This window comes from Tasmannia lanceolata, unplaced genomic scaffold, assembly GCF_043159265.1.
Source record: "Tasmannia lanceolata isolate RefF3 unplaced genomic scaffold, GAP_Taslan_0.1 ptg000024l, whole genome shotgun sequence".
In the NCBI taxonomy this organism is placed as follows: Eukaryota; Viridiplantae; Streptophyta; class Magnoliopsida; order Canellales; family Winteraceae; genus Tasmannia; species Tasmannia lanceolata.
In genome coordinates, this window is record NW_027518701.1 from 1,753,169 (window position 1) to 1,767,582 (window position 14,414).

The following is a 14,414-nucleotide window of genomic DNA, read 5'->3' on the forward strand; positions in this document are numbered from 1 at the left end:
CGTATACATAGAAGGGAAGCGTATGTAGTCTATACACGTACGTATTATACGTATTTTTATACGTATGCGTATGATTGCCTCGCAGTGTGTGTCCTTCATTAATGAGGGACACGTGGCGCCACCTGGTTTGCGAACATGAACCACCTCAAGCCTCAAGGCTATAAGAAGAGGTTTTCAACCTTCACTTTTCACTTTCACTTTTTACTTCCTCTTTTTGCTCTGCCTGTTCGGCTCTGATAGCTTGTGGTTGTGGTCGTCCGCGAATTAGAAGCCTTTCTTTTCAGACCGATAATCTTGTTTTTAGGGCGTCTCTATTTGATTTTTCTTTTGTGTTCTTGATGTCTGGTAGTACCTCTAGTTCTGAGTTCGATTCTAGGTCGTCTTCAGGGGAGTACGCTTCTTCTAGTAGCTCAGGGTCTAGTTCGTCGGACAGGACCCAAACTAATCCGACCAGGGTTCCCGGTCCGTATGTGGTAAGCCCTAAGATAAACATAGTTGATCTCGATGAGCCCGTAGGTAGCGGGGACAAGGTGATTTTAGACTTAAACACCACCCCGGTCCGAACGGACAGCTTCTACCGGGCAGAGGCGAGTAGAGGTAGTGATGCTGCCGAGGCGTCCACCACATTCGTTCCGGGCCGGGCCGGGCCGGGCCGCGGAGGTCATAGCTGAGGCCCGGATGGACGCCAATCCTCAGTACAACGTTCAGGCTCTGTACGAGGAGAATTACCTTGAGGAGTCCAAATTAGGGGAAGTTCGGAATATGTTTTGTATTCCCGAGCGGTTCAAGTTGAGGGCGGCCATAGAGGGTGATAGGGCTTGTAACGATAGCACCAACATATGTATCTATGAGGATTCCCTAAGAGCCACGCTTAGGTTTCCTCTGCATCCCTTTTTCGTGGAGGTTCTCCGATACTACGGCCTGGCCCCAGCTCAAGTTGCGCCGAACTCATGGAGAACGTTAGTCGGATTCATGTACCTGGTCCAGGGCCGGCTCCAAAGAAACTTGTCCATTCCGTTGTTCCATATGAGTGCGCACTTGAAGAGGCACAAGGACGGAGGTAGGATCTATATAAGCCAACGTCCTGAGGTGAAGATGATCACCTGCATTCCATCTTCCATTCATTCATGGAAGAACAGGTTCTTCTACCTCGAGGACAGTGGAACTGCTGAGTCCTGGTCAGTTCCCTTAAAATGGGACACCCCGGACACGCTTGCACTGAGCCGCAAGCCAGTCCTGGAGGGCGAGGATAAGCTCACATTCGCTCAGGTCTATGATGAGCTGCAGTGAGAGGGGCTGATTTATTGTGTGGAGTTTTCCAAGGAAGAGGTTCTGGTCGAGCTCGGCATTAGTACTGCGACCCGGGCACATATGTGGTTTTAGGCTAGTTTTGATCTTTAGCTTTGTCTTTTGCTATTACTGGCCGGTTTGCCCTGTCGAATTTCAGAGATGCAGAAACAGTCCGCACTGGAGAAGGTAAGGCAGAGTGCCTTTGGGAGGGGGCAGGGCCAGAAAAGGAAGGCCCCCGAGATGTCTAATCCTGCACCAGTGCAGGACGCGCCGCCCAGGGGTAGCAGGCCATCAGTGAAGATCGTCGACGCCTTTGGCCGGGGAGCCGGATCCTCCCGGCCCTCGAATGTGGTCCTCGGCGTCCAATCCCCCCTCGCAAGGCCTACGGACAATATTTTTTGGCCCAACTGGGCCGTTCAGAAAAATGACACTGGCCTGGGTGATGGCCAGGTAGCCAGGGAGATAATCACCAAGGGCTTGTTGAAGCAAGACAAGCTCAAGGTCCTGCACGAGTTTCCGGACACGGCCGACGAGGCCATGTTCTCCTTGATCTATCAGGTATTATTTTTTTTGTACTTACACCCTTTTCTCAACCCGCAGATCGGATGCTATTATAATGACCTCTGCCAGAAGAGCCGGAGCTTCTCCTCTGCAATCACCAAGTTAGAGGAGCAGAATGGCAGGTTGAAGCAGGAAGCCATCAAGCTCAATAGGTCCATTCAGGAGCGGGACCAAGAGATCACACAGCTGAAAAATGAAGTGGCCGTTCAGAAAGAGAAGGCCAGTGATGCCCTCAATCAGCAGAAGGAGAGGGCTCGGGAGAGGCTGAGGGAGTCCGTGAAGGAGGCAGTGCAGAAGAAAGAGGATGAGCTTGTCAGGTTGTCCACTGAATCTTATAAGTTGGGGTTCATGGATTGCCTTGATCAAGTCAAGGGGTCCAACCCGAATGTCGCCCTGCAAGGCCTTGTCCTGCCTGAGCCGGTGGCCAAAGACACCGACGAACAGGGAGCCCTTCCAGCAGCCAATGCCCCCGAGGTGGATCCTCAGCGGGATGTTGGTCAAGAGGGGTCTTGAGCTCCCCATCCTCTTCCTATTTTGGCAGGATTAATGAATTCTTTTTGTAATGGTCGCTGAAGGCCCAACTTTTGTAATGGCCCTTGAAGGCCCAACTTTTTATGAATACAAGTTTCATTGTCACCTATTGCTTCTCCTCATGTTCGCCTTTTGACTAACACTGGGCCAACAACACTTGGGAACATGGATCATTTCCGACCAGAAGTGCACTTCCGGTTTTTGTGAAGGCGAACCGAGGTGAACCGAGCAGCAGATATCCAAGTTTTATTGAACTTGGATTCTTGCGAAGGTTTGGTTTTCTGCCTGAGTTCGTTCCTAACCAGAAGTGCGCTTCCAATCTTTTTGGAGACGAACCGGGGTGAACCAAGCGGCGAGTACCCGAGTTTTATTGAACTTGGGTTTTTGGCGAGGGTTTGGTTTTCTGCCCGGGTTCGTTCCTGACCAGAAGTGCGCTTCCAGTCTTTTTGGAGACGAATCGGGGTGAACCAAGCGGCAAGTACCCAAGTTTTATTGAACTTGGGTTTTTGGCGAGGGTTTGATTTTCTGCCCGGGTTCGTTCCTGACCAGAAGTGCGCTTCCGGTCTTTTTGGAGACGAACTGGGGTGAACCAAGCGGCGAGTACCCAAGTTTTATTGAACTTGGATTTTTGGCAAGGGTTTGCTTTTCTGCCCGGGTCCGTTCCTGACCAGAAGTGCACTTCCGATCTTTTTGGAGATGAACTAGGGTGAACCAAGCGGCGAGTATCCAAGTTTTATTGAACTTGGATTTTAGCAGGGGTTTGGTTTTCTGCCCGGGCCCGTTCCTGACCAGAAGTGCACTTCCGGTCTTTTTGGAGACGAACCGGGGTGAACCAAGCATGATCTAAGATGGAGAACTCGAAGCTTGCAAAGAAACAGTAGCCTTTTCATTATCCATATCTAGGCGTAATTACAACGGCATCCGGTTTTGCACCAGGTGAGAGGCTATTGGTAGTATTTTCTAAGATTCTGAATTCCAGGCATGGGGTAGTAGATCCTCGCCAAGCGTCTCCAGTTTATAATTCCCTGGGCGAATGACTTCTTTCACTCGGTACGGCCCCTCCAAGGTTGGGGAGAGTTTGCCTACCTTCTTTGGTTGAGAGATGGCGGCCTTCCTATTCTCTTAGATGTATCCTCATGTCGTGGTAGTGGGAAACTTTCTGCTAGTAGGCCGCGACCCTGATTCGGGATTCTTCCCGGACTTCTTCCAACAAGTCGAGGGTTGCACGGAGTCCGTCCCCGTTGAGAGGTTCGTTGAAGTTGGTGACCCTGGGAGACGGGACACCAATATCAACGGGGATTACTGCCTCAGTCCCAAAGACCAGGTTGAAGGGCGACTCTCTTGTTGTGGTGCGTGGGGTGGTACGATACGCCCATAAGACGTGATAGAGTTCGTCAGCCTATCAGCCTGCTTTCTCGTCCAGCCTTTTCTTAATCCCTTGGAGCAAGATTCTGTTCGTAACTTTGGTCTGCCCATTCGTCTGAGGTTGTGCCATGGAGGTGAACCTTTGTTCGATTTTCAAGTCTGAGCAGAATTTTCAAAAGTTCCGGCAATCGAACTGCCGGCCGTTGTCCGTTTTCAAGACGCGGGGTATCCCAAATCTGCAAACAACGGATTTTCAAAAGAAGGTCTGCACATTTTGCTCTGTGATCTGGGCTATAGGTTCAGGCTCCACCCACTTGGTAAAGTAGTCTATCGCGACTACGACAAACTCACGTCACCCTAATGCTGGCGGAAAGGGGCCTAAAATATCCATCCCCCATACTGCGAAGGGGAGCGGACTGATGATTGGGGCCATTGGTACAGCCGGTTGATGTATGGTGGGAGAGAAGTTTTGTCATCTCTTGCACTTTTATGACTAGGTCCAGGGCGTCTCGTCTCAAAGTTGGCCAGTACAGGCCTCTCAACAGTACTTTGATGGCGAGGGCCTTGCCCCCAAGTGTTCTCCACAAATTCCTTTGTGGGTTTCTTGTAGAGTGTATGTGGCATCGCTTGGTCGGAGGCATTTTAGGTACAGAAGAATGTACGACCTTTTGTACAGGCTCTCACCATCTAGGGAAAACCTTGCTGCTCTCTGTATCACTTTTCGAGCTTCCTTCTTTCCTTCAGGAAGCTTCCCACTACGCAGGTAATCAGTGATCTCGTCCATCCAGCATGGCTCGTGCTCGACCTGCATTATTTCCACGGCCTCATTATCAATACTGAACTTCTTCAGAAACTCCATACATATACTCCCAAGAGCGGTGTAACCGGACGCTGCTAGTTTGGACAACACATTTGCTTTTGCGTTTTCCGTTCTGGGGATTCTGACGACCTCAAAGCTTTTGAACTTGCTAGCTATCTGGCGGACCTTGGAAAGATACTTCATCATGCGCTCGTCACGGGCCTCGTAGATTCCTTAGATTTGATTTGCGACCAATTGGGAGTCGCAATATGCCTTCAGCCTTTCGGCACGGGTTTGGAGTGCCAAGTTCATTTCGGCGATGAGAGCCTCATATTCTGCCTCATTGTTGGACGCGCGGAATCCGAACCTCAGTGCATAGTCCAGAACAAAGTTTTCGGGCCCGGTGAGGATCAAGCTGGCCCCGCAGCCAGTCTTACTCGAAGATCCATCCACATACTTCCCAGTGCAGCCCATCGGACAACGTATTCTGGTCTGCCTCCCCAACTTCTGCTCTTACAGGTTCATTCTCCCCAACTCTTGCTTGTCCCCCAGGTGTAATCTCTTCTACTGCTGGAGTTTGGACAGTTTCGGACGCGGTGCTTTGCCGGGGGATGGTACATTTGGCTACGAAGTCTGCCAGCACTTGGGCTTTTATTGCTGGCCTGGGCAAAATATTGGATATCGAATTCGCTCAGCTCCACGGCCCACTTCACAAGTCGCCCTGAGGTGTCCTTCCTGTGGAGAACTTGTCTGAGTGGTTGCTCGGTTAAGACCTTTATTGTGTGGGCTTGGAAATACGGCCTCAGTTTTCTGGCTGCCATGATGAGAACATAAGCCAACTTTTCTACTCACTGGTATCTGATCTCAGCATCATGTAGGACCTTGCTGACATAGTAGATTGGTTTCTGCTGGTTGTGCTCTTCTCGAATTAGCACAGCCGCCAGTGCCAAAGGACTTACCGATAAGTACAGGAGTAGCTCTTCTCCCTGTTCCGGTTTAGTCACCAACGATAGGGACGATAAGTACTTCTTCAGCTCCTCGAACACAACTTGACACTCCGGTGTCTAGGGTGCTGTTTTGATTCCCTTTACTGCGTTGAAGAAAGGCAAGCATCTTTCTGCAGATTTTGAGACGAAGCGTCCCAGTGCGGCAATCATTCTGGTTAGCCGCTGCACCTCTCTAATAGTCTTCGGTGGAGTGAGCTCCACTATCGGCTTGATCTTCTTCGGGTTTGCTTCTATTCCTCTTTGGCTCACCATGAACCCCAGGAATTTTCCAGCGCCAACACCGAAAGTACATTTTGTCGAGTTAAGTTTCATGTTATGCTCTTTTAGGACCTGGAACGTCTCTTTCAGGTCGGAAACATGATCTTTCGCGCTCCGGCTCTTGACCAGCAAATCATCCACGTATACTTCCATGTTGTGCCCAATCTGTTCTTTGAAGAGCTTGTTTACAAGTCTCTGGTATGTTGCTCCGGCATTTTACAGACCGAAGGGCATAACACGGTAATAGTAGGTTCCCTGGTCCGTTGAAAAGGATGTTTTTGGTATATCTGATTCATACATTCTGATATGATTGTACCCGAAAAAGGCGTCCATGAAGTTAAGAACTTTGTGACTAGCGGTGGCGTCTATCAACTAATCGATCTTTGGGAGTGGATAGCTGTCCTTGGGACAAGCTTTGTTTAGGTCGGTGAAGTCAACGCAGGTCCTCCACTTCCCGTTGGCTTTCTTTACCAGGACCACGTTCGTCAGCCAGTCCGGATATTGAATTTCTCGAATGAAGTCAGCCCTCAAGAGCCTCTCCAGGGCGAAGTGTCTCCCCTTTTGCTTCACAGGTCTGCACGTGGGGTCAACACCGAGTCTGTGTGTGCTGATCTCCGGATCTATGCCAGCCATGTCTGCGGGAGCCCATGCGAAGACATCTGTGTTGTCCTGAAGGAACTGGGTGAGGTTCTACCGGGTGCTACTGTCTAAGGAGGAGCCGATTTGAATGACCTTCTCACTATCGCTTTCGCGCAGAGGAATGGAGATGAGGTCTTCAGCTGGTTACTTCACCTGGGTTTCGTCCCTCAGATCAAGTAGCTCAATCAGCAATGATTCTGATGCATTTTTGCCTCTGAGTGCCATGGCATAGCACTCACTGGGCTGTGGTTGATCTCCTCTGACTTCTCCCACGCCGTTTGGTGTTATAAACTTCATTTTCTGGTGATATGCTGAGGCGATGGCCCGGATGAGGTTCTGGCCGGGTCGTCCCAACATAGCGTTATAGACCGAAGTGGCCCTCACTACCAGGAAGTTGACCATTGTGAAAGCTTGACAGGGCGGCTCCCCAACGAGGACTAGGAGTTCAATCTGCCCTTCTACTTTAACAATTTCCCCCGAGAAACCGAATAAATTGGAGTTCGCCGGCTTCAAGCGGTCATCTCCTATCATCATATGGCTAAAAGCATGGTAGTAGAGTATGTCGGCTGAACTCCCGTTATCGACAACTCCCAGTTAGCGACGAGCATAGTTATGACCAGGGCGTCGTCATGGGGCAGTATCAAGTTGTCGAGATCTGCATCTGAGAAGGAGATCCCATTCTCTCTCTTCATCTCTTTGTTGCCTGTGTGCATGGCATTGACTCTGCGCGCATAAGCCTTTCAAGCGCTTGATGACGTGCTTCCGGCGGCCGGTCATCCCATAATGGTGTTTATGACCCCGTTAGGCTGGGATCGGCGCGCCTCCAGCCGTGGTCTTACCGGGGGAAGAGATTTGCTCCGCACAAGAGACGGCGGCCCGAGGTGTCGGGGGCTTTGGCCCTGTTGTTCTCCCTCTGCACTCTCTTCTGTCGCTGTCATCTTTAACATACTTTTTCAAGTATCCCCGATTGATCAGCAGCTCGATTTCTTCTTTGAGGTACCAGCACTCATTAGTGTCATGCCCGTGGTCCCTGTGGAGCTGACAATACTTCGATTTATCTCTTTTGTTTCCTTTTGAGATCATCCTGGTCGGCCACCTCACGAATTCTTCTCCCTTGATTGCGGCCAATATGTGTTTCCTGGAGGTGTTGAGGGGGGTGTAATTTTCTTCCCTCCTCTGGGGGGATCTCTCTCTCCTTGGGGCTTTATCGTCCCTACGCTGCTTGGTAGGGTTCTTTTCTTCGGAGGTTAACCTCCGGTTTGAATCTAAGGAGGCGAGCGCCTCCTCCACGAATATGTACTCCTCGGCCCCCGCCATCAAATCTGCCAGTGAGTGCGGGTTTCGGCAGGCAACTGCTCGCCGAAAGTCGTTGGATTTAGCGCCCTCGAGGAGCGCGTTTGCGGCGGGGATCCAAGTTTGGTACCTGGAGGGCCTCCCTGTTGAAACGGCTCACGAATGTTTTTAGAGGTTCGTTATCCTCCTGCCGCAAAGCCATTAGGGATGCTGTTGTTTTCCTTGGCCTCCGGCTGCTCATGAAATGGCGGACCAGATCGTCCCCGAAGTCGTCGAAGTTGCTGATGGAGTTTGGTTTAATCTAAGAGTACCAGTCTCGCGTCACACCTGTTAGGGTTGTGGGGAAGGCCCTACAGAGAAAGCCATCAGAAGCGCCGTGGAGGAGCATCATTGTTCGGAATGTCTCCACATGGTCAACCGGGTTAGTGGTTCCATCATATTGCGGAACAGGTGGCATTTTGAACCCTTTGGGCGCCGGCGCGCTCATAACATTATCTGTGAACAGTGGTCTGCTCAAGAATATCTTCGAAGTAGACCTGCCTTGATCTTTCGTTAGTTCTTCTATTCGGTGGTCTATTTCTTCGATCCTTCTCAGCATCGGATCGACCACCTTATTCACTCGGTCTACGGACCTATTTTTCTCCACTGAGGGGCTCGCCGCAGAGCCGGAGTGACTCTCCGAACTCCCTCGACGATGCCGGGATCTTTCCCGCAACGCACGGTCTTCCTTGACTCGGTGCCTCTACACGGAGCGAGATCGTGACCTCCGGCGGTGGTGAGGCTCTGTATGGGCGTGCCTGGTTCTCGAATGATGTACTCACCTTGTGGAGTGGTGGGTCCGGTCTCTACTGGGAGATGTCGGTTCCCCCCTGTGGGTACTCGACCTTTCATGTGCAGGTCGCGGAGCCTCCGGGGGATGCTGGGGAGGCTCTTGGATCAGGTTTTGATATTGACTAACAAGAGTAGTCATTTGTTGAAAGAGAGTTTGGATTTGTTCAGGAGTAGGAGCAGGGTTCAGATGCTCCGAATGAGCCGAACTCTGTTCTGCTATGGCTGAAGGAGCCACTATCTGTGAGGCCATTCGTTCGCTTTGAATCCTGCGAGGTGCTTCAGCTCGAGCTGTCCGGGTAGTTAGTACCCGGGCACTCCTCCGTCCTGCCATTTTCGTAAAGGGAGAATTTGAACAGCTTTTAGTTCAGGGTCCCAAGGATGGTGCCAATCTGTTATGCCTAAAATTGGTAACAGATACGGCAGTGACGAAAGAGCTGATCTGGCGAGCCCAAGGGGCTGAGCTGAAGGAACTAAGCCCTGCACAAGAGCGCACGAGATCAGAAGACCAACCCGGAGTCGTTGCTCCAGACGGACCCTTCGACACTCAAGTCAGTATGAGCAGAAGTGCAAAGCCAAAACTCTTAAGAATGGTAGTTCATAAATTATTACCCCCTTCTTTGAGCCTTAGGAGGCCTTTTATAGATAGAGCCCTAGGGTGGTTGAATTACCTACCCCAGGACAGGTGTCGGGCCATTTGTGGATTTAGGTTTACCTGCTCTTGGCAGATTACCAGACTACCCCTGGGCAAGTGCCGAATCGTGGTGAGCCCTTTAAGAGCCACGGGTCGACAGCTAATTGGTCGTTCCTTTTCATACCCCATCATACCGTACATTTTTTGTATATAATCTCTAACATAACAAAACTAAATAAATGTCATTTAATGAACTGAATCAAATGAAAAAAATCTCCATATATCCTTTCTCTTTCTCTCGTTGAACCCTAAAACCCATTTGTTGGTCGCAATCTCCATTGACCAGTCTGTCGTCCTTCGTCTCCATTTGCCGATGTATGATTGTGTTTGCCGAATTGTCATTGTTTCGTCGCCCGTATTCTTTAAGAACGTAAAAATGGATGTAAAACAAATTTTATTCTCATTTTTAAGTGTAAAAACGGACGTAAAATTTGTTTTTACGCCCATTTTACGTCGAAAGAAATAGAGCCTAACTGAAAAATACTAATAGTAAACACACACTATTTTTTATTTTTTTTAGGAGCTGATAACAAACATTAAAAATTGTACTAAGTACAAAATTTTAATTATACAAAATAATAATATGAGGAAGCTCTAAGGAATGCTCTTATTCTTACTGGGACCGTGACACATGCACAAAAAGCAGGATCCGGGGATCCAATGGAACATATGAGACAACCAAGTTAGGATTCAAATTGATCGTGACTTAAACATAGGTGGATCCGATCTGAATTGGGTCCGTTGACAGCCCTATTCATGATTTTTTTAATTATTTTTGGCCCATAAATCTTTATTATCAGATTATCCTAATCATTTTTATCAAATCCAAACACATGGGCAGTCCACAAAGAATATCAACAAGTGTTTAAATGCAGAGGCCAAAAAATCCATCTGTTAGATGCCTACGATCATCCAACTCTATTAGCTTTTAAGCAGAGAGCAATCTACAATGGAGTCATTTAGTGGACGGTCACGTGGACATTATTTTGGATCATTCCTCTTGTAACATATAAGAAGATGAAGTGTTAGACATGAAAATTGAAACAAAATTCAAGAACTAAGATCTTATATTCCTGAAAATGGAGATAAAATCAAATAATTTGGATATTTTATTCTTTTCACCAAAATGACGTGCAAATAATGTAAGAAGTCTGAAATTATTAGCGTATGATCTTATATGCTGTTCTGAAGTTAAATGTGATTATTTGCAAATAATGGTAATGTTAGCCCGAGGGTTCTACCCTACGCATGTTTCGATGATCAACAAACCCAAATTGATTAAGAATACTAATGTAATGTGTACTGCAATTGTTATGCTTAAGACGGGAATCATCACAACTTGCACATAGAACCAAAGGCAAAGCTTGAAAGATGAACCATTGATTGGTGACCCACTCATGAACCAAGGTGACAACATTCATGATTGATGGAGTCACATGGACAAGTCAAGCCAAAGTGTTCACAAGCAAGGCCAAACTTGAAGAGGACCATTGAAGCCAAGACAATCCAAGAAGACAAGTATTTTTTACTTTATATATTATGATCTTGCATTTTTCCAAGTGTTTCTTCAAACATTTTCCTATGTTTTTTTTTTTTTTATTTTTTGGGTGGGGGGTGTCTGCCATTTTATAGTGATCTTCTAAGTCCTTTTTAAACTCTCTTTCAAATCTTTAGCTTTATGCAAGTAAATTGAATAGCCAAATAAAAGCACAGAATTGATAGAGATAGGATTCGGGATAAACAGTAAATGAAATCAAATAAAGAGAGATAGAAAGAGATCAAGGTAATGTAAAAAGTGCACCCAATATTTTAATAGTGGTTTGCTCCAAAAACAGGACCTACATCCACTCCACCAAAACCTTTGGTGGCTTCCACTAATCGTCATCGTTCCCGTGAAGACAAACCTCTGTACAGCGTGTACAAAGCACACCCAAGCTCCAATCGAGAGCTTCTACAATTCACGGGTTAGATCAGTATCCCGTTCGCCCACTTCTTACAAGAAAATATGAAACACCTTCGTTAAAGGCATATATACCACTTCAGCACTTCTTTCTTCTTCAATGAATGAATACAAGTAGGCCTAAGAAGATCTTCTTCAGTAAGGATGCAAGTTCAAAAGCCCAAGAAGGATTTCATGGAAAAACGGTTTTGCAAGTGAAAGTTTGATTTCCAAGTTAAAGAGAGATGCTTAAATGCTTCCCAAAGAGTGGTATTTATAGGGCAAGTTTGACTCAAAAAATCTACAATATCAAAGAGCTGTTGGAATGAATTTCCAAATCTGGTTTGCGTCCAGACGTTTGGGCAGACATCTGGAACCATAACCAGAGTCCCTGTGAAAATGCCTTGGAAACTCCCATAATTAGCCAAACTGCACTCTTCAACATGAGAGAGAGAGAGAGAGAGAGAGAGAGAGGTAGGATTTTTCCTGAAAACAGAGGGAAAAAGGCTTGAAAACAAACTGACAAAAAAGGGTACAACGGTTAGTCCATATATTCAAATTTTAACTTTGGATTTTCAATTATCCATCGCCCCCTAAAAAAATAAGAAAGCTTGGCCTTATATATATAGTACAGATGTTCATAGAGAGTTGCTATATAGGAAATTTTTCACCTTACAGTCTGAGACAAAAGCCAAAGCTATTAAACATTGATTTTTGTTGCATAAAATTAAGATTGATCTGCCAAAACAGTGTTATGACACCCTGTCTGGGCGTCCAATGGAGAATGGGCGTAAAATTGTTTTATGCCCATTTTACGTTGAAAGAAACAGAGTGAATAGATGCAGGATCCCCTGTTCTTAAAAAACACACCTAAATAACACCTTAAAAGTATTGAACGGATATTTGATCAATATCCAATATTAAAAGTAGACATTTGCATAGATTTCCACCATCAAACTTGTACTGTGATATTTAAGCTACAATGATTGCACACTCCCATATATAAACTAAAGAGTTTTAGATGAATATAGATCAGAATTTGATAGGAGCTTCACACTTACATAGCAAACTATGAAGTTGAGCTTTTGCCATTGGTTTGAATGCTTTGTATGTCAAATCACCCAATTCAACCCTCACAGTTAAGCTTATTCCATTGGTGAATTACTCAACCTCCTTCATATCTGAACATGAAAGCAGATTGTTACACAACATTTCATCAATGCAGCAGTAATAAATTAATTAATTTATGAAATAGAGCACGCCGCTTGAATTGTTCACCTCTAATACTGTTCTAGGGATACCCAAAGAAGAAAAGGATGCATTTTTTTATAGGTCAAGTAGACATGATAACTGGTAAGAGGCCGTTGTGCCTGAGGAAGGCTTCAGGGGAAGGTTCACGCCCACGGAATTCCACAAAAACCTGAAAATTTAGTATAGTAACTCATCAAATTTTGTTGAAATTAGGATACCAACCTCCTCAATGATGCAAAAACCACACAATGTCATTGTAGATTCTGGTTATGCCAGTACATTAGTGCAATAAAAGGTTCAAATTCTTCTGTTTCACAAATAATAGTTCTCGCATACATCTGCCGAATTATGTCTAACCTCCATTGGCGATTTCCCACCTCCTAGAGCAAGAACGGTTTCTCGGAACTTGCGACCAATTTCTTCAATAGCCTGATGAAAGATTGAATAATCAATTGAAGAATTGAAACAGTAGGTGGCAACAAATCTATCTGCTAGAGGTTGATCAGCACCTTCATGATTTTTTTTTCGAGAGATACCTTCTACTATATTATAACTGTTCTATAGTATATAATTCACGTAATTAAATATGCATAGCATACCACTTACATCATCAAAATTAAGTGTATTATAAAAGTATGATTTATATTCCTTCAAAGATCTTCGCATCCTTCATTTAAAAAAAATCATAGAAGACAGTATTGTATCCCAGTCCAACAAAACATGTGTCCAGAACGCATTCAAATATTTAACCTTTCCAATGGAACATTAAATTGGTTAGTCATCACAGACCAATTCCAAAAGCTATTTTCAGTCGAAAATGACATCATGTGGCTTGCTTTAGGCTACAAATTTGGTCACAGTTATCGGGGAATCAAACAGAGTCTCGCTCTATCACATTGCGTGGATAGGTACGGATTAACAGCTGAACGTGGGGATCACGACAAAGAAATGCCCTTCCCTGCCATCTCTGCCGGCCGAGTGCAGCGAAGGTTCACTCATCAGTAGTAATAAGTAATAGTAGCTAATGCAAAGGCTGAAAGGGATCTTCCCTAACTGAGATGGGTAGTAAACGAAGCTTCTGATCTCTTCTTTTCTGACGTGGTTCCATTCTTTACGCAAGCTCTTTAAGGGGCAAGGTACGTCGAAAGCCATTTCGGGCTGCCGAGAAGCCGATGGGATTTTCTCTAAAAGACTATTCTAAGTACAATCATGACTTGCAAGCATATAAAAGCAGCTGACTAAGCCCATTGATGTAGTTTGTCCTGGAGTTCACGGCATTTAAAAAGTATTATGGTCATGAGCTTTCTTTTTCTTCTTCTTTTTTTTGGTGGGGGGTAGGTAAGCTGGGATTGAACTTGCGACCTCAACGTTGAGAAACAAAGTCCCAACCATTGAGCTACAGGCCCAACCCCGTATGGTCATGACCTTAAGTGTGAGAGCTGAGTAAAATGTTGGTGTGAATAAACTAGACCTACCATACCTTATCATCGTCCAAACCAGCCTCTTCAAATGCTGAAAAGGCATCAGCTGACAACACCTCTGCCCACTACATGTTAATACATTAAAATATCAGAAAGGCCCACAAAAAAATGGCAGGAAGGCAATTCACTCCTGCAGTTTCCATCACAGCCATAAAGATCGGCCATTATTGGGAAGAAAGTTATGCTTTTCCATTTTACAAGTCAACAGGTTTGAACATATAGGATGGATCATCAGCACTTTCAAATAAATTTAAAATACATAATCGAGATAATTTAAAACACTCAACAAGAAAATTAAAAAAAGGAATAAAACAGAAAATCTGTTACATGATTTGTAGCCATGTTACTTAATTGGGGCGGCTTAGTTTTTGCCTAGCAAAGACAATTATAATCATCCTTTGTTCGCCTATTATCTCTAATTCATTTCTTTCACTCCATTTTCTTTTTCTTTGAATAACGGTAATTTATTGATAAAAGA

General features: G+C 45.8%; 2 protein-coding genes across 3 annotated transcripts in view; both read right to left on the reverse strand.

Annotated features, from left to right (window-relative positions):
- Nucleotides 1-4,285: 4,285 nt before the first annotated feature.
- LOC143857417 (uncharacterized) lies at nucleotides 4,286-4,750 on the reverse strand. The gene has a single exon (XM_077367843.1). The coding sequence runs from the start codon at nucleotides 4,748-4,750 to the stop codon at nucleotides 4,286-4,288; it is 465 nt and encodes a 154-aa protein (XP_077223958.1).
- A 7,241-nt stretch (nucleotides 4,751-11,991) lies between these two features.
- The window catches only part of LOC143857125 (putative cytosolic oligopeptidase A), a 44,532-nt gene continuing 42,109 nt past the window's right edge, over nucleotides 11,992-14,414 (reverse strand). The window contains exons 15-18 of one of the 2 annotated variants that reach the window (XM_077367410.1): nucleotides 13,936-14,001; nucleotides 12,813-12,884; nucleotides 12,483-12,624; nucleotides 11,992-12,385 (exon numbers count right to left, since the gene is read on the reverse strand). In XM_077367410.1, the coding sequence (XP_077223525.1) occupies nucleotides 12,538-12,624; nucleotides 12,813-12,884; nucleotides 13,936-14,001 (225 nt within the window). In that variant the 3' untranslated portion in view covers nucleotides 11,992-12,385; nucleotides 12,483-12,537. The remainder of the gene's footprint in view (nucleotides 12,386-12,482; nucleotides 12,625-12,812; nucleotides 12,885-13,935; nucleotides 14,002-14,414) is intronic. The other variant, XM_077367411.1, reaches the window with a different exon arrangement.

Bases quoted from the DNA above. Each gene is read 5' to 3' on its own strand.
- LOC143857417 (XM_077367843.1), bottom strand. From the start codon at position 4,750: ATGAAGTATCTTTCCAAGGTCCGCCAGATAGCTAGCAAGTTCAAAAGC.